The sequence below is a fragment of the Polyodon spathula genome, chromosome 4, assembly GCF_017654505.1.
Source record: "Polyodon spathula isolate WHYD16114869_AA chromosome 4, ASM1765450v1, whole genome shotgun sequence".
In the NCBI taxonomy this organism is placed as follows: domain Eukaryota; kingdom Metazoa; phylum Chordata; class Actinopteri; order Acipenseriformes; family Polyodontidae; genus Polyodon; species Polyodon spathula.
In genome coordinates, this window is record NC_054537.1 from 97,381,297 (window position 1) to 97,400,915 (window position 19,619).

The 19,619-nt window shown below is 41.1% G+C and overlaps 1 protein-coding gene across 4 annotated transcripts; it reads right to left on the minus strand.

Annotated features, from left to right (window-relative positions):
* Positions 1-2,092: 2,092 nt before the first annotated feature.
* Positions 2,093-18,631, minus strand: fbxl6 (F-box and leucine-rich repeat protein 6). Of its 4 annotated transcripts, none has more exons than XM_041249266.1 (9): positions 18,547-18,631; positions 15,775-16,357; positions 14,493-14,651; positions 12,952-13,015; positions 12,426-12,512; positions 10,165-10,272; positions 5,889-6,120; positions 3,946-4,186; positions 2,093-2,910 (listed from the first exon to the last, which is right to left on the minus strand). In XM_041249266.1, the coding sequence occupies exons 2-9, from the start codon at positions 16,326-16,328 to the stop codon at positions 2,754-2,756; spliced, it is 1,602 nt and encodes a 533-aa protein (XP_041105200.1). In that variant the 5' UTR covers positions 16,329-16,357; positions 18,547-18,631; the 3' UTR covers positions 2,093-2,753. The 4 variants fall into 4 exon arrangements, with proteins under 4 accessions (XP_041105200.1, XP_041105198.1, XP_041105199.1 ...); XM_041249264.1 differs by having other exon boundaries at positions 2,094-2,910; positions 12,426-12,557; positions 18,547-18,630; XM_041249265.1 differs by having other exon boundaries at positions 2,094-2,910; positions 12,426-12,557; positions 15,775-16,354; positions 18,547-18,581.
* Between the last annotated feature and the right edge of the window lie 988 nt (positions 18,632-19,619).

A 19,619-nucleotide genomic window follows, 5' to 3' on the forward strand; every position in this document is an offset into this window, starting at 1 on the left:
AACCTGTCTGGGAATGTTTCATTGACAACTAGGGGATAATCCAATCTTTCATTCAGGCTTATTGATAACAAGTACACAAAATGATCAACACAAAACATACAGCAATACCCACAGTATGTAGCACATACTTTTAGTCTGCGGTTTAAATTACATTTCTGAAATGTATTCTGTAATAAGTGATGACTGAGTGCACCAATAAGAAACACTGCACTTTTTTCCAGATTTCTAACACAGACTTTCCTGCATTATCACTGGCAGTGGAAATCATTGGCTATGCTTATGACTGTTGGACACAGAATGAAAAGCAATTAGCATAAAATGACAGCAGCTGGCACCGGTACTTCAAAGTGTTTTTCTTCAGGAATGATAGCACGACCTCAGTTTAAGTGAGGTGCAGATTAACAGATCGCAGATGCTTCCATGGATGGATAAAGAGCAGCGTAGTGAGGGTGTAAAGTTATAGTATCATTTCCTCTATAAAGGAAGAAGATACAGTGCCTTGCAAAAGTATTCAGACCCCTGACCAATTCTCTCATATTACTGAATTACAAATGGTACATTGAAATTTCGTTCTGTTCGATATTTTTTTTTAAAACACCTAAACTCAAAATCAATTATTGTAAGGTGGCATTGGTTTTATGTTGGGAAATATTTTTAAGAAAAATAAAAAACTGAAATATCTTGCTTGCATAAGTATTCAACCCCCACACATTAATATTTGGTAGAGCCACCTTTCGCTGCAATAACAGCTTTAAGTCTTTTGGGGTAAGTATGTACCAGCTCTGCACACAGTGTCGGAGTGATTTTGGCCCATTCTTCTTGGCAGATTTGCTCCAGGTTGTTCAAGTTGGTTGGACGACGCTTGTGGACCGCAATTTTCAAATAGTGTACAGATTCTCAATGGGATTGAGATCAGGACTTTGACTGGGCCACTGTAGGACATTCACCTTTTTGTTCTTGAGCCACTCCAATGTTGCTTTGGCCTTGTGCTTGGGATCATTGTCCTGCTGAAAGGTGAATTTCCTCCCAAGCTTCAGTTTTTTAGCAGACTGAAGCAGATTCTCTTGCAGTATTTTCCTGTATTTTGCTCCATCCATTCTTCCTTCAATTGTAACAAGATGCCCAGTCCCTGCTGATGAGAAGCATCCCCACAGCATGATGCTGCCACCACCATACTTCACTGTAGGGATGGTCTGTCTTGAGGCATGGGCAGTGTTAGGTTTGCGCCACACATAGCGCTTTGAGTTTTGGCCAAAAAGCTCCATCTTGGTCTCATCTGACCACAAAACCTTTTCCCACATCGCAGCTGGGTTACTCTCATGCTTTCTGGCAAACTCCAGACGTGCTTTCAGATGGTACTTTTTGAGTAACGGCTTCTTTCTTGCCACCCTCCCATACAGGCCGGTGTTATGCAGAGCTCTTGATATGGTTGACTGGTGCACCATTACTCCACTCCCAGCCATTGAACTCTGTAGCGCCTTCAAAGTGATTGTTGGCCTCCCTGTGGCTTCTCTCACAAGTCTCCTTCTTGTTTGAGTGCTGAGTTTTGAGGGACGGACATTTCTTGGCAGTGCCTGGGTGGTGTGATGCAGCTTCCACTTCCTGATTATTGATCCAACTGTGCTCACTGGGATATCCAAACACTTGGATATTATTTTGTACCCTTTCCCTAATCTATGCATTTGTATTACTTTATCTCTAACTTCTGTAGAATGCTCTTTGGTCTTCATTTTCCTTCAGATTCACAGCCTTACCACTGATCCTTCAACATTGGGGTTTTTATCCAGAAAATGTGACAGCAACTTTAATGGTTCACAGTTGGAGGCCAATGGTAAGGTAATTGTGTCCTTGTTAGGGCAATTTCTTTCATCGGTGCAAACTGTGAGCTTCCACAGCACAGGGGTTGAATACTTATGCAAGCAAGATATTTCAGTTTTTTATTTTTCTTAAAAAATATTTCCCAACATAAAACCAATGTCACCTTACAATAATTGATTCAGTGTTTAAAAATAAAATATCAAACAGAATGAAATTTCAATGTACCATTTGTAATTTGGTAATATGAGAGAATTGGTCAGAGGTCTGAATACTTTTGCAAGCCACTGTATGTTTCAATTGTAGCTGAAACATTATTAGAGAAGGGCCTTTTACTTTCATCAAAACAGTATTTTATATAAAACAAGAAAAGTGATTTTTAAGGACCAATAAAACACAAACTTGACAGCATTTTTTTATTAGCAAAAATGTCACCACAGTAAGTTTCATAACAGCATAGTTTTTTTTTTTTTTTTAAACAAAAAAACACAAGCAAATTTTATAAAACCTATATATATTCCATCAGTTTTCAAATTTTTATTGGTTTACTTCTTATTTCCTTTCAAATTATAGTAACATAGAGAGAAATAAAATCCAATAACAAAACATTCTGGCTATACAGTCTCATTGTTAAAACAGATTTTACAATTTTTTTTCTTAATGAATATCCACTTCGGTCTTGTTTTCCCAGGACTGATAGTCGCAATCTACCAAATGTTGAATCAATCACCTGGTCAATGTCCAATTATTTCATTAAAGCAAAGAATCCAGTAGTTTGATAACAGGAGTCTTGGGAAAAGGAGGGTTCACCAGAGCCTCAGCCCAGCCAACGTCGTGCTGCATCAGGTGCTACACCTAAATTACTTTGTTCAGCTCTCAGGTCTTCATACTTCAGGATGGATGGGTCACTGGCTGCCACTGTCCTCAATGTAGTTCACTCAGTCATCCAGATCTACCTGTGTGCTTTTTAGCAGCCTGTCATACAGCAGCTGGATGTCTTCCTGCCCTCGATAGACCCTTTTCAGCCCACGGGGAAGATATCGGCAGGATGTTAGGTTGAGGTATGTGAGCCGAGGGCACAGGGTGATAACCAGTCTAAGAGAAGAGATCAGCAGGATGTTAGGTTGAGGTATGTGAGCCGAGGGCACAGGGTGATAACCAGTCTAAGAGAAGAGATCAGCAGGATGTTAGGTTGAGGTATGTGAGCCGAGGGCACAGGGTGATAACCAGTCTAAGAGAAGGAGACGAATCTGTATAGTTATGTGAAAGGCAGTTATCTGAGCGAGCATGCTAGTGGCTCAAGCAGTGTCCTATGTACCGTGAAGGGACTAATTTCAAGAGACAGTGTCATAGACTCTAAATCAACACAAAGCTAACAGAGAGAAGATTATGTACAAGGGGTTTAAAATATATTCTTGATTGAAACAAAAACAGATTAGTTTGCCTGTTTCTAGGTGTATGTATCTGTCAACACAACCTAGAACTCTGTATGACACATATGACTAAGGGACCCTCACTTTCATATACAGTCACACCCTTTCAATATCACTTTAAAAAGTGAAAATATGAACAATAAGCAGAGCTGACTATCAGGAGCTCATCTATAACCTGGCAAAAGAATCGTTTAAAACCCCAAACAAACATGCTTGCCTTTGGTGTGGAACTTGAAATCTGGGTATTGTCATGATTATAGTTGTGTGCATCTCAATCAGCAAGAGCAGAAGAAAGCTTTTAAATTGCAGTGTTATGTATGCTATATTGTACAAGCACAGTGTAGAATGGGAATAGGTCATTAGCATGCCGCAATTTACAACATATACATCTTCTAATGGTAAGTTTTTATTTCCCCAAAGCGATATTAAGTGAGGTGGAAACGGTTTGAAAGACAGAAACGTGTGTGTGGTATTTAACCCGAGACATCAGCAGGACCTTGTCCACACATTGCATTGTACTTTGGTCATGACGTTTCAATGTGGTCACAGTAGGCTGAAGGGGACGTTAACAGGAGTAATACTAAACACTGTATTTACAAAACGACTACAAGACATTTACTTGAAATAAAAGACTTAAACTATTTAAAGGTGCATAAACAACCAAAAATGACCCATAAAACAGTAAATGTTCTCCTACCTGAGTGCACTGAGAGGAACCTTGGTCCCTTCCAGGTTAAGAGAGCGCAATGGGCTACTACCTTCACCCCCTGTCAGCTTTGTCATGGCAATCTCCAGGTCCTCCTCAGAGAAGGCCTGGCCCCTGAGATCCAGCTCCAGCAGGGTGCACTTCCACTGCCCTGTCAGCAGGTGGCTCCCTTCCTTAGGCAATGTCAGGTTGTTACTGCTGCAGTAGAGCCCCAAATACAGACATTCCAGCTCTGTAACCAGGGGCAGGTTTTGTTAAGTTTTCAAAGATGCTTTAAATCCTTCCCTATATTAGCGTTACCCACACTACTAATGGGCTCCTTTTATTGTTTACTACTACTACTACTTTGCTTTTTTTTTGCTAATTCAGAATATATACAAGTTTCATATAAACTGCTGCATCCTGGTCACAGTCTGGAGTAAGTTTCAATTACAACACATGGGTAATCAGGCTATTCAAATGTCAGCATTACAAGAGCCAATCAAATCGTGTGCAAGTTACCAAAAGGCTTCTACATTCACAGCATTTAAAAGTCAGAGTACAGCAGCTGCAGGCACATGTTGCCCTGTTCGGGGCTCACCAGTGCAGTGTCACTGTACTCTGACTAGTGAAAACCTCAGGAAAGTAAGTAAATATTTAATTACAAGACGTAAAAAGCCATTAACTGCTAGCATTGTCACTGAAATATCTGAAATTGTAGCTAACAAAATAATTCCACGATTCCTTTTGTGCACATCCATTTATTACACGCCTGAAACGTGATGTTTTTAAAGAAAATCGGTTTTATTTTAAAACAGGATTCTGGGTTGAAAACAATCTTCCTGCAAGGCTTGCTTTATGCTCACTCGGCCAATGGGAGGACGTGTCCTAGGGGGTGCAAGTGGAACACAATGGAAGCTTTCTTTAGAATGAAAAAACGCGTTTGCAACATGTCCCTTTCAAAACTCCACAACGGGAATGCAAAACCGGGCAGATCTGGGGAATTATTTTGTTAGCTACTGTCACACATCATCCAAAGACATACGACTTCCACATCCCGGGATCAGGCATGTAAGCAGTCCCCTTTGCTCTCGTTTGACACATCACTGTCACATGTTTATACATACTACTAGGCTGGCTCTCTCCTGTGAACCTGGCTTTTTCATCGCTAAGGTTTTTAAAGGCTTTCTCTGGTAGAGAGCACTCTCGCTGGCTCTAGTTTACACGCTCCCGTTCTGTTCAAGAGGAATTATCATTTGCATATCAATTTATCATCATCTTTCCTTCTCTGGTTTTAAAGATTCTACTGGGGATTGACTCTGTACCTGCTGCCAATGCTACTCCTTCAGTTCATATTAACAAATAAATACGTCTTTTGTATTCGGTTTGTATATCTCTGTATGCTGCTGACTAAGTCTGAACCACATATTAATAATAATTATAACTAATAATAATAATAATAATAATAATAATAATAATAATAATAATAATGTCGTAATTTAGCAGACTCTTGCAGAGTCACTTCCAATAGGACCTTGTTTGTTTTACATCTCACCCGAAGGACAGTGCACAAGGAGGTTAAGTGACTTGCTCAGGGTCACGCACACGCATACACAGTGGCTGAGCCAGGAAACTCCTGATCAACCCCCTTTCTTTAAAGACTGGCCCAGCAGCACATGCAGACATGTTTTATTGTGTTATTTGTACATTTGTAATGGCCTTTTTATACATTGCAAACTGGGAACTTGGTGTATCAACATTTTAAAATGAAAATACATGATTTGCTATTCAATTTAACTCTTTAAAAACTGCACATTTGAGACCTATACAGCTAAAATGGGAAGTTCAAAATGGGGAAGATTTATTTAATTATTTTGTTAGTTACAATTGCTTTAAAATAACCCCTATGGCGGCCCCGGGGGTCCTTTGCAACTCCAGTGCCACAGTGCACCCACCTTTGCAGGGCAGCGTGGAAAGGCCCGCAGGGGTGACCCGGTAGCAGCCTCGCAGGTCCAGGACTCGCAGGCGGGGAGAGCCATGGAGCAGCCTGTGCAGAACCTGCTCTTCCACAGAGGATGAGGAAGAAGTGGCCAGGCACAGCTCTTCAAGCTGGGGAAACCCTGATTGGAAGACAGCAGCCCCGCGGACCACCTTGGGCAGCCAGGTCTGATTCAGGAGACGGAGGACCTGCAAGTGGAGGAGCAGCACACAGGGCTTTACAGAGCAGGTCTCTGGTCTTTATGAAGAAATACTTTACTGGGGAGAGCTTAGTTCAGACAAAGCACAGCAGTGAATATGAATTAAACGTCTGCATAGAATTTAATAGTACCCGGGATACAGAACATTACAATGTCATTTCATGAGACACTTCTTTTTTGCTCATCTATATCTTACGTTACTCCTACCTGCAGTTTTGGACAGCCAGTTTGTGCCAAGATACGTCTCACATTCGACTACTCTCAGAGAATGTTTTAAATAACAGATAGAGGTCGTCGACATTAAGTCCACAGCATCCTTTCTTTAAAAAAAAAAAAAAAAAAAAAAAAAATATATATATATATATATATATATATATATATATATATATATATTATTTTATATATATATATATATATATATTTCAAAAACCTACCCATTTTATTATCCCCCACGTGTTGTTGTGACTATAAAATACCCTCCCCCCATCTTCAATCCCCACGATGCCCTGTATAGTATATCACATCCTTCCCCTGTCTTCAATCACCACAATGCCCTGTATAGTATATCACATCCTCCCCCTGTCTTCAATCACCACGATGCCCTGTATAGTTTATCATGTTGCCCCTCCCCCCGGTCCTTATTCTGGAGCTCTGCATCCAATAAAATTACGAATCACATAATTGCTCAGTTATTTTTTATTTGTCACCAATTTAACTGTATCAGTGCAATTTTTATTGTTTTTACATTTATTTTTAAAGACTATCTGCCTACAGTTATGGACAATAATTTTACATTATATTCTTAATATCTTTTTTTTCCTTGGCTCTACCGCATTTGATCCATCAGGAAAAAAAAAAAAAAAAAAAAAAAAAACTCACAGCAGTTCTGGTACTGTAAGTTGCGAAAAAAAACAAGCAAAGCAGATACACAAATACATCCAGCACCCACTCGATATATCACGAGTGTCAAGATACACAAATACATCCAGCACCCACTCGATATATCACGAGTGTCAGGGTCCAATACAAATCCGCTATATAAATCAAGCAAAGCAGATACACAAACACATCCAGCACCCACTCGATATATCACGAGTGTCAGGGTCCAATACAAATCCGCTATATAAATCAAGCAAAGCAGATACACAAACACATCCAGCACCCACTCGATATATCACGAGTGTCAGGGTCCAATACAAATCCTCTATATAAATCAAGCAAAGCAGATACACAAACACATCCAGCACCCACTCGATATATCACGAGTGTCAGGGTCCAATACAAATCCTCTATATAAATCAAGCAAAGCAGATACACAAACACATCCAGCACCCACTCGATATATCACTAGTGTCAGGGTCCAATACAAATCCGCTATATAAATCAAGCAAAGCAGATACACAAATACATCCAGCACCCACTCGATATATCACGAGTGTCAGGGTCCAATACAAATCCGCTATATAAATCAAGCAAAGCAGATACACAAATACATCCAGCACCCACTCGATATATCACTAGTGTCAGGGTCCAATACAAATCCGCTATATAAATCAAGCAAAGCAGATACACAAATACATCCAGCACCCACTCGATATATCACGAGTGTCAGGGTCCAATACAAATCCTCTATATAAAATCGAGGGCTGCGATACAGTGAGAGACCCATAGAAAAACAAATAGGCTAACAAATAAATACTATACAACCACTCCCCTATTTTATCAGGAGCGTCAGTGTCCAGTTAAATCCTCTACCCAAACCGCTTTTTCGTATAAAAAGCATCACGCCGTTTTAAATCGTACTGCAGTAGGCAATTGCTTCTCAACAACGTCAGTCTCCAATTAGTTTAATAAATCTTCCTCTCCTTTGTCAAATGCCCAAACCGCTGCATTGAAAAAATCCTTTTCGAAACACAGGAGGCTTGCTTGGGAGCCGATGTCACTGTCCCTGTCACTTTTGTTACTGCACTGCTTAAAAAAAAAAAAAAAAAAAAAAAAAAAAAAAAAAAAAGAAAAAAGCTTCATCAAGTTGATAACACTATGTAACACAATTTTTGTTCCTGGGTAGTAAGTGTTATTTCCTAATTGCTTATGCCTCAAAAGTATAGAAAATGGCTATTATTCCCCACAAACTTTGCTTTTGTGACCAGGACAGTGATATTTTGAAATTTACCTATTTCCAATGAGAAAAAGGGCGAATTTGTGTCTTTTCGTTCACATAAAGTCAGAAAAAAACAACATATGAATCCAAATTAACATGTATTTATACTAAAGTAATACAAAAATGACTACAAAAGATTTAGAAGTGAGCAGTTTTTCGAGATTTATGATTATACTGTAAATCACTTTTACAAATCAGCCCCCAAATGTAGTCTCCCATCATATTCTCATTATACTGTCCTTGGTAGCGGTGTTCAAAGTCCAGTATATCTTGGTGGAAGCGCTCGCCTTGCTCCTCCGAGTACGCTCCCATGTTCTCCTTGAATTTATCAAGATGAGCATCAAGGATATGGACTTTGAGGGACATCCTACAGCCCATTGTGCCATAGTTCTTCACCAGAGTCTCAACCAGCTCCACATAGTTTTCGGCCTTGTGATTGCCCAGGAAGCCCCGAACCACTGCGACAAAGCTGTTCCAAGCCACTTTCTCCTTACTAGTGAGCTTCTTGGGGAATTCATTGCACTCCAGGATCTTCTTTATCTGTCGTCCGACGAAGAAACCGGCTTTGACCTTTGCCTCAGACAGCTTAGGGAAGAAGTCTTGAAGGTACTTGAGCTCTGACAAATTGTTTCATAAGGCCCAATTTGATGTGCAGTGGTGGCATCAGCACCTTCCGGGGGTCCACCAGTGGCTCCCACTTGACGTTGTTCCTCCCCACAGAGAACTCGGTCCGCTGTGGCCAGTCCCACCTGTGGTAGTGCGCCTTGGTGTCCCTGCTGTCCCAAAGGCAAAGATAGCAGGGAAACTTGGTAAAACTGCCTTGGAGACCGATCAGGAATGCCACCATTGCAGCCTCTTGATGCCATCTCAGAAAAATGCAGATATGTATCCACTTAGACAGCTGGAACTAAACTGAACTGGTGGGCTTAAGGCCCCTGTATTTATACTACTATTTATATTACTGGAAAGTTCTAGAAGTTACTCCAAGTTTACTCAGCACTGAATCTATCTGGAACGTTCTGGAAAATAGGTAAATTTCAAAATATCACTGTCCTGGTCACAAAAGCAAAGTTTGTGGGGAATAGCCATTTTCTATACTTTTGAGGCATAAGCAATTAGGAAATAACACTTACTACCCAGGAACAAAAAAAAAAAAAAAAATTGTTACACGGTGTATTTAATTTGCTTTGTGTTATTGTGCAATGTGTGTGTATATGATAACAGTACAATAATAATGCTTTGTTTTTAATTATTCTGATTATTTTAGTTTGATGTGCAGTACAAAACAAAACGAACAGTAATTCAAAGTGAAATGTTCTATGTATAGTGCAGCTAAGTAAGCGCAGTCGAGTTAGAATGTAAAAATGAGGCGCCAACTCCAGGACCAAGTTATATCCGAGTATAGCGAGGGTGCAATATAACGAGGGGTGGGTGTAGTTTATAACATTGCTTAGCATGCACTTACTTTAGAGGAGCCAACATAAATTCGGAACTGGGCATTTCATGAGAGTTTAATTTGTCTTATTACATTCTAATACTTTAAAGTCCATACAAATGACAACTAGCACAGTTTATATAAATAGATTGATTTTGGAAGCAAAAAATCAACGCCAGCACCATTTGGCGTTGAATTCCAATATGTATCGCAATACATGTCACAATATAGTCTTCAGTATTGCAATATATTGCAATACAGATCCTCAGTCCCAATACCCACCCCTATAAAATACCTATCCCCTCACCCTTATAGTAGCTCCAGAAAAGTCTTGTTTAGAGTGCTTAGAAACTTTAGCTTTTGCTAAATGCTGTTCATTTGGTACCACCTCTAAACTGCCTGTCGTGTATAAACTGAATACGATTAATACAACTTACAGAAATTGCATTAATCAATGCCATTACTCTGCTGTTAAAGGTGATGTGAAGCTGCTTGATGCGACCGCCGTACGTTTCCAAAAAAGATATCAGGTCTGGAATATGCACCTATGGAGAAAGAGTACAAACAAACAACTGAAAACGGGTAGCAACGTGGCCAAGTTTCATTCTTACTCTTTACAGAAAGTACCTCTTTCATATGCGCTCTCTTAATTAAATGCCTGAGCAGACAAACAGTTTGATTTGCATCAATATCAAATATTGGAAGTATCCGGCATGAACAGACTTATATAATAATACACACTTGCTGGTTGAAAGGTATGCATCTGTGCCTCAAACCTACTGTGTTAAAAGCTGAAAATATGACTGGTTAAGATGTTGAAATGAATTGGTCAGAATAGGAGAATAACAGCTAAAACTCAGAGATATCATTACATGTGAAACACTGTCTCAGTATGAGGAGAAACTCTGAGCTGTAGAGTACAGTGTGAAACTTTGATCTGTATGGAGTACAGTGTGAAACTGAGCTGTAGGGTACAATGTGAAACTGAGCTGTAGGGTACAATGTGAAACTGATCTGTATGGAATACAATGTGAAACTGAGCTGTAGGGTACAATGTGAAACTGAGCTGTAGGGTACAATGTGAAACTGATCTGTATGGAATACAATGTGAAACTGAGCTGTATGGAATACAATGTGAAACTGAGCTGTAGGGTACAATGTGAAACTGAGCAGTAGGGTACAATGTGAAACTGAGCTGTAGGGTACAATGTGAAACTTTGTGATCTGTATGGAATACAATGTGAAACTGAGCTGTAGGGTACAATGTGAAACTGAGCTGTAAGGTACAATGTGAAACTTTGTGATCTGTATGGAATACAATGTGAAACTGAGCTGTAGAGTAGAATGTGAAACTGTGATCTGTATGGAGTACAGTGTGAAACTGAGCTGTAGAGTACAGTGTGAAACTGAGCTGTAGAGTACAGTGTGAAACTGAGCTGTAGAGTACAGTGTGAAACTGAGCTGTAGAGTACAGTGTGAAACTGAGCTGTAGGGTACAATGTGAAACTGAGCTGTAGAGTACAATGTGAAACTGATCTGTATGGAGTACAATGTGAATCTGATCTGTAAAGTACAATGTGAATCTGATCTGTATGGAGTACAATGTGAATCTGATCTGTATGGAGTAGAATGTGAAACTGATCTATATGGAGTACAATGTGAATCTGATCTGTAGAGTACAATGTGAATCTGATCTGTATGGAGTACAATGTGAATCTGATCTGTAGAGTACAATGTGAATCTGATCTGTATGGAGTACAATGTGAATCTGATCTGTACAGTACAATGTGAAACTGATCTGTATGGAGTACAATGTGTACTCTACAGATCAGATTCACATTGTACTCTACAGATCAGATTCAATGTGAATCTGATCTGTACGGAGTACAACGTGAATCTGATCTGTAGAGTACAATGTGAATCTGATCTGTAGAGTACAATGTGTATCTGATCTGTAGAGTACAATGTGTATCTGATCTGTAGAGTAAAATGTGTATCTGATCTGTAGAGTACAATGTGTATCTGATCTGTACGGAGTACAATGTGAAACTGATCTGTAGAGTACAATGTGAATCTGATCTGTACGGAGTACAATGTGAATCTGATCTGTATGGAGTACAACGTGAAACTTTGATCTGTCTGGAGTAGAACATTCCTTTTTTTTTGAACACCTAATTTAATTTGCTGAAAAAGATGCAACATGATTTAACTTCTATCCCCATTCATCTCTGTTAATCTTGCTTATTGTCCCCCAGTTAATATCACTAAATTCAATAAAATACTGGGTGCTGTATTTAAAATAAGCTCTTTAGATCACTGCAAGGTTTTACAATCAAAGCAGTTTGACAACTTTTTTGAAAGTAATGTAACATAAAACCACAACCTAAAAGCACACAGTTGTAAAGGCTCTTTCCATGGTTTGAGTTTAACTATGTTTTTTTGCTTCTTGTGTTTTGTATGTATGGTTGTACTGTATATTGTATTTGGCTTAAACTTGCTGCCTCTTGCCCTTGGACCCCCTTAGGAATGAGCAATATCCCAGGTCACTTTGAAAATAAATAATAATATGGAATACTACAAGCTGAATATAGACTGACTTCGGGAATATTTTACAAATGCATGGTAATATACAGTAGAAATCAGCACATTCCTAATATAGGCAATACAGGAAAAGATGGACACATAATGAGGTACATACCTGTGAATGCTGCAGATTCAGGCTTGCCAGCTGGGTGCAGCCACTGGCAAGGCTCAGAAAAGCCTCTGATGTCACACCTGCACAGTCCTGCAGTTTGAGTGAAGTGAGATGCGGGCAGAACTGAGAAATGGTCTAAAATGAAAAATGTTAACAGCCTGTATACTTTGAAAACACTGTCAATGTAGTATTCAAATCACACAACACCAATACAGTTTGTAACATGAAATCATAACTGAATGTCTCCATCACGAACAGAGAAGTGCTATCATTTAGATGCTATTTGCTAAATGGTGAAAGACCAACTGAGAATTATATCCAGCCTTGCATTGGTTAGAATGAGTGTGCTTTACATGAGAATGCTGCAAAGTACTAACCCACTTACTAACCCCACTTAGTCCCACCTTGCCGTAGAAGAGAAGGGTGCTGCCCATGAAAAAGTAGCATCATCAGAATGTGTCAACCCTCGAGTTTCACAGGGACTGAAAGAATGGGTTAGATGCAACAAAAAGGATCTGCTCCAACCCACCTGTACAGTATAGTTCACAAGATGCTTCCAGTGGCATAGGGCAAACTCTCTGAGCTGAGAAAACCTTAAAATACAAGTGAATATGTTAGAACTTCTGCTCTAGAAGAAATTAATGATCTCACATGACACACTGTGTCTCTGCTCAACACCAACCTGCTCTGTGAAATGAATGATCTCACATGACACCCCGTGTCTCTGCTCAACACCAACCTGTTCTGTGTAATGAATGATCTCCCATGATACACCGTGTCTGTGCTCAACACCAACCTGCTCTGTGAAATGATCTCCCATGATACACCATGTCTGTGCTCAACACCAGCCTGCTCTGTGAAATGAATGATCTCACATGACACCCTGTGTCTCTTCTCAACACCAACCTGTTCTGTGTAATGAATGATCTCACATGACACACTGTGTCTCTGCTCAACACCAACCTGCTCTGTGAAATGAATGATCTCACATGATACACTGTGTCTCTTCTCAACACCAACCTGCTCTGTGAAATGAATGATCTCACATCGTGTCTCTGCTCAACACCAACCTGCTCTGTGAAATGAATGATCTCACATGACACACTGTGTCTCTGCTCAACACCAACCTGCTCTGTGAAATGATCTCCCATCATACACCGTGTCTGTGCTCAACACCAACCTGCTCTGTGAAATGATCTCCCATGATACACCGTGTCTGTGCTCAACACCAACCTGCTCTGTGAAATGAATGATCTCACATGACACCCCGTGTCTCTGCTCAACACCAACCTGTTCTGTGTAATGAATGATCTCCCATGACACACTGTGTCTCTGCTCAACACCAACCTGCTCTGTGAAATGAATGATCTCACATGACACAGTGTCTCTGCTCAACACCAACCTGTTCTGTGTAATGAATGATCTCCCATGATACACCGTGTCTGTGCTCAACACCAACCTGCTCTGTGAAATGAATGATCTCACATGACACAACGTGTCTCTGCTCAACACCAACCTGCTCTGTGAAATGATCTCCCATCATACACCGTGTCTGAGCTCAACACCAACCTGTACTGTGTAATGAATGATCTCCCATGATACACCGTGTCTGTGCTCAACACCAACCTGCTCTGTGAAATGAATGATCTCCCATGATACACCGTGTCTCTGCTCAACACCAACCTGCTCTGTGAAATGATCTCCCATGATACACCGTGTCTGTGCTCAACACCAACCTGCTCTGTGTAATGAATGATCTCCCATGATACACCGTGTCTCTGCTCAACACCAACCTGCTCTGTGAAATGATCTCCCATGATACACCGTGTCTGTGCTCAACACCAACCTGTTCTGTGTAATGAATGATCTCCCATGACACACCGTGTCTCTGCTCAACACCAATCTGTTCTATGTAATAAATGATCTCCCATGATACACCGTGTCTGTGCTCAACACCAACCTGTTCTGTGTAATGAATGATCTCCCATGATACACCGTGTCTGTGCTCAACACCAACCTGTTCTGTGAAATGATCTCCCATGAGACACCGTGTCTGTGCTCAACACCAACCTGTTCTGGGCCAGCCAGCTTACAGTGTTCTGGATCTTCACTTGTGTTTTTAGTAACTGCTGCTTGCCTGGTTCAGTCCAGCAGAAACCAAGTGTTGTGCTGCGCCACAGAACCGGGCTGGAGGCAGCACCGTGCCATAGCCTGCACACCCGAGAGACCCTGCAGGGGGCGGAAGAAATGAGGGGTAAACAGCACACTGATGGTAAAGGGCATGTGCATCCCTTTTGACTTTTTAAACACTATATCCCCACTACATCTACATTCACACTGTTACACAGATAGAATCTGCGTTCCGTAAAGTACAGTATCTACTACATAATTAAAAAGTTCATTAAGCATCACTATTTCACTGACCCTCGTCTGTCACACTCTGCATTGTGAATAGTAGAACTGTACTGTTCCTGCTCCGATCTACAACAAGCTTTTACGTCATACTCCTGGCCTCCTACAGAAGTTTCACAGCAGATTCCACTCTCACTTTGCACTTCTTATGGGATTATGAGGCTGTCCTATGTGTGCCTGCACTGGTTCAACCACGTGCTATTACACAGTGCGATCACCACCATCAAAATCTTCAGTTAAATGAATTTTAATGACAACAAAATATGTCATCTAGTAAAAGATATAAAATTCTTAACTCCAAATCAATTCAAGTTTCCAAGAGAGGTTATAACTACTAACAACTAAGAGAAGTAGTGTACCTTTGAATTATAATAAGAGAAGGACCTTTGTATTAAAATATTGTGCGATAAGCATTTACAACACAAGACTTTCAACAGCATTACACAATACAAGATGCTAAGTGAATTTTTGTCTCGGTAAGAGGACGACTCTTCTAACTGTCCTTGGAATGGGATGTATTTTGACCCATGGAATAACGTCAAACTGGCACTGGCCTACTCCATTTCCAAAACTGAGAAAGGCATAGTAAGATGGTGGAACAGTGATGTAAAAAATCTAGAACAATATTATTCCATTCTGGGAGCCAAAAAGTCACTGTGAACATTAGTAACAAAACATCATTGGCAAAAAATGGGCATCTAGTGTACATATTCGGCATAAAAGATATCAAATCAGAACTCGTTAGTTTACTGGCGCATCTATGACTTTAAACCCTCAATTATAACAAAACAGCAATACTAAATATAAATTTGAATAGTTCAAAGTTTCAGAAACAAAAATCAATGCCATTGAAAGACATGACAAAAGACTTCTGGTTAAACGAGTCGAGGAGTGTACACTCCTTCTTGGACCCGTATCTTTCTGAAGCAATGATTCTCACCTGCACAAAAAGGGTAAAGCCCCATCTCGATTGACCACCACTTGGAAAATCCGCACCAGGATCTCAGCTGGAAGTCTTACCCCCCAGCTTCCCTGTTCCTCCAGCTTCACTCCCACTAAGGCTGCAGAGGGTGGACCGTCCCGCTTCCTTTCTGCCTTGCATTGAGACTTCACAGTTGTTTTTGGAGCTGTGGAGCGCTTGGTGTTGCTCTTTGTCACTTTCCTCGCTCTCCTCTTAGTCCTCCTCTGCACTTCATACTGGTCCACGTCAGGGATGAGCAGCAGCATGTCATTGTCGGTTTCTTGGATAGTGTATCTCGGAGCGTTCCACTTGGCTGTCTTTCTTTGCGCTTTCTTCTTTTTCCCTTTGGGTGCTGACTCAGACTTTACTTTCACCTTTGTCCTCTTAACAGTATCTTTGGATGTGGAGTTCCTTTTCCTTTTTTGAGCAGCGCCTGGTCTGGTAGAACCACTAGAGGGAGCCTCTTCCACACATTCTGCAGGTGCTGCCTGGCTGGTGCCAGCAACACGCTGGGCTTCACCCGGGTCTTCCATCAAGTCTTTCCTAACTCAGTCTTCAACTGCTGTAAACAATACCAGGATAAGTTCAAATGAAATTCTCCTCAATGTTGCAACAACCAAGGCTTTTTAACACACAGATCTATTACAAACCTCTTTTATTGCATTTGTACACTATTTCAATGAATTCACCTCGTCAATCACAGTACGAGTGTTCCTCTGAGGCTTTGACAGTGCGGTGGACCGGGTTGAGGAACTTCCTGCATGCGCTATTCTCCCCAACATACTCCTATTAAAGCCCTGTGCCTAAACGAGGTAAAACGGACACCCAGCCAGACACACGTTTTAACAAATATAATTGCAACCCTGAAGGAAGTAATCAGCAATGGATGGTCTTCAAAAGCGGATCGGAGAGAATACAATGAAGATCAAATGCAGTGGACTTTGTATATGCTGAAGTCAGGATATAAAGAGTAAAATCGAAACAGAAACAAGCCCAGCTGACTTGTTTGCAATATAAACCCTGTGTGGGACTCCAACCCAAGACATGCTTCCAATGCAGACGCCCTAGCTTTCACGCTTCCTTTTTACAACAAGTGTAAGTAGTATAGCAGTAAAGTTACAGTTTTTAACAAGTAAAGAGACAAACAAGATGTTGTAAATAATTATTATGTATTACCCCGATTGTACTGAAAGCCTTCTTCTGATTTTGCAAACTATCACAATAAGCTTGATCCATTAATTTAGTACACTGTAACATTTTCATGTTCAGGAAATAGTACTCAGAGAGACGGTGTTGAATTCTCAAAATATTTGTTTTATTTGAAGCTACAGAGAATTCCTGTCAGGGGCCGGAATTCACAGCACCAAAATAATAACCCTACATTTTAGTCTTGGCACTTTCACTGCACATTCTCTCTGGCACAGCTCACACGCTCGCTCAGTCACAACCGCAGTTTCTCATTCAAGTTCAGCACTGGACTGTCTCTTAATTTAAAAAGTAAAAATATATAAAAGCACCTTTATGTACAAAAATCTCCACTAATATACAATTGAACAAGAACTGTTGAGTATTTATTTTTGTTTCATACAGTATTAAAATGAGTGTTTATGTACTCATTTATATACAAATTTATTTAAGTAGTTAATGTATTTATTTACTTTTACCAAATATATAGGCTATCCTTCTGCATAGCTAACTAATTCTCAGAAATTAACGTTCTTTTTTGTCCACTGAGGATCACAAATAGCGTTACTGTCATCAACCAGCATGGACAGGAAACCGTACTTCCTTGCGCCAACAGGGATCAGAATGAGTGTTACACCTACAGCTGAGTTCACTAGCGAAACCAACATTTTTCAGAGATCAAGATCAGAATCTCAGAATGATGAAAATGATAAGCTTTTTTTTGGGGTTTTTTTGGGAGGTTTTAAATGTAAAAAAAAATAATAAAAAAAAAATCCCGAGAATTCTCAGCTGGCTGACTTCATCTTTCAAAATAATGCTCGTTTTATCACGAGCAATCGTGTAGCACTGACAGTGTAACACAAAGACTGTCACAGACACACACATGTAATACATTATGTGTGTATATATATATATATATATATATATATATATATATATATATATATATAATATCCTAGGAAATAAAATGTCACTCCTGGATTACATTTATTCAGATTACAAACAATCACGATTACAAAATGCAGTATTTTAAAACGAATCTTGATCACAAAATATACGATTATAAAACCGGGATCACTGTTCTCCACAGTTCTGAAAAAGCGGCCCCCGGTGTTATTATTATTATTATTATTATTATTATTATTATTATTATTATTAATAATAATAATAATAATAATAATAATAATAATGTAGCCCATGAGAGAAATTGCCTGAATGAACGTGGTGTTCCCTGCCGGGCCCTATTGTTCTTCAGCGGGTGTTTTTGCTTATGTTTGGCCGCTTGTGAAGCCAACGATTCGGCGTGAGCGAGATGAAACAACTCGCCGTTTACATTGCATTCTATTTCGCTAGCTTTTTTGTAAATATGTTCATAATGTCTTATAAACGGCACACTTCATTCCCTATATAATTCGATATCGATCTAAGTAATAAAGCGTGGCAAACCTGGCAGAATGGTGTGTTTTTAAAACATTACATTTACGACGTTAAGTGTAATGTAAGCCACGACTATACAACATGCAGCAACAAAACAAAACAGTTTACAACACAACAAACAGAACTGACCTCAGCGCGGTGTTTCCGACATTTGCTTTTTCCGCGTCTCCGCCTCCTGTGCACAGGCGAACCCTGGCGAGTATGATTGGCTATGCTGTTTGAAGCCCTCGTCCAACCAGCTGCTCGTGTGAAGAACGCCTTTCAGGTGATTGCCCTGTTTTATTATCAATCACCCAGTCGGTGGCTCTCGGTGTGCGGTGCAATGCAACAAACGCACCTGAGCGACTGGCGGTGCAATGCAACAAACGCACCTGAGCGACTGGCGGTGCAATGCAACAAACGCACCTGAGCGACTGGCGGGGCACGGCAACAAACGCACCTGCGCGACTGGCGGTGCAATGCAACAAACGCACCTGAGCGACTGGCGGTGCAATGCAACAAACGCACCTGAGCGACTGGCGGTGCAATGCAACAAACGCACCTGAGCGACTGGCGGGGCAATGCAACAAACGCACCTGAGCGACTGGCGGTGCAATGCAACAAACGCACCTGAGCGACTGGCGGGGCAGGGCAACAAACGCACCTGAGCGACTGGCGGGGCACGGCAACAAACGCACCTGAGCGACTGGCGGTGCAATGCAACAAACGCACCTGAGCGACTGGCGGGGCACGGCAACAAACGCACCTGAGCGACTGGCGGGGCAGGGCAACAAACGCACCTGAGCGACTGGCGGTGCAATGCAACAAACGCACCTGAGCGACTGGCGGTGCAATGCAACAAACGCACCTGAGCGACTGGCGGTGCAATGCAACAAACGCACCTGAGCGACTGGCGGGGCAAGGCAACAAACGCACCTGCGCGACTGGCGGGGCACGGCAACAAACGCACCTGAGCGACTGGCGGGGCACGGCAACAAACGCACCTGAGCGACTGGCGGTGGGCAACAAACGCACCTGAGCGACTGGCGGTGCTGCAACAAACGCACCTGAGCGACTGGCGGTGCAATGCAACAAACGCACCTGAGCGACTGGCGGGGCAATGCAACAAACGCACCTGAGCGACTCTGCAACAAACGCACCTGAGCGACTGGCGGTGCAATGCAACAAACGCACCTGCGCGACTGGCGGGGTGCAACAAACGC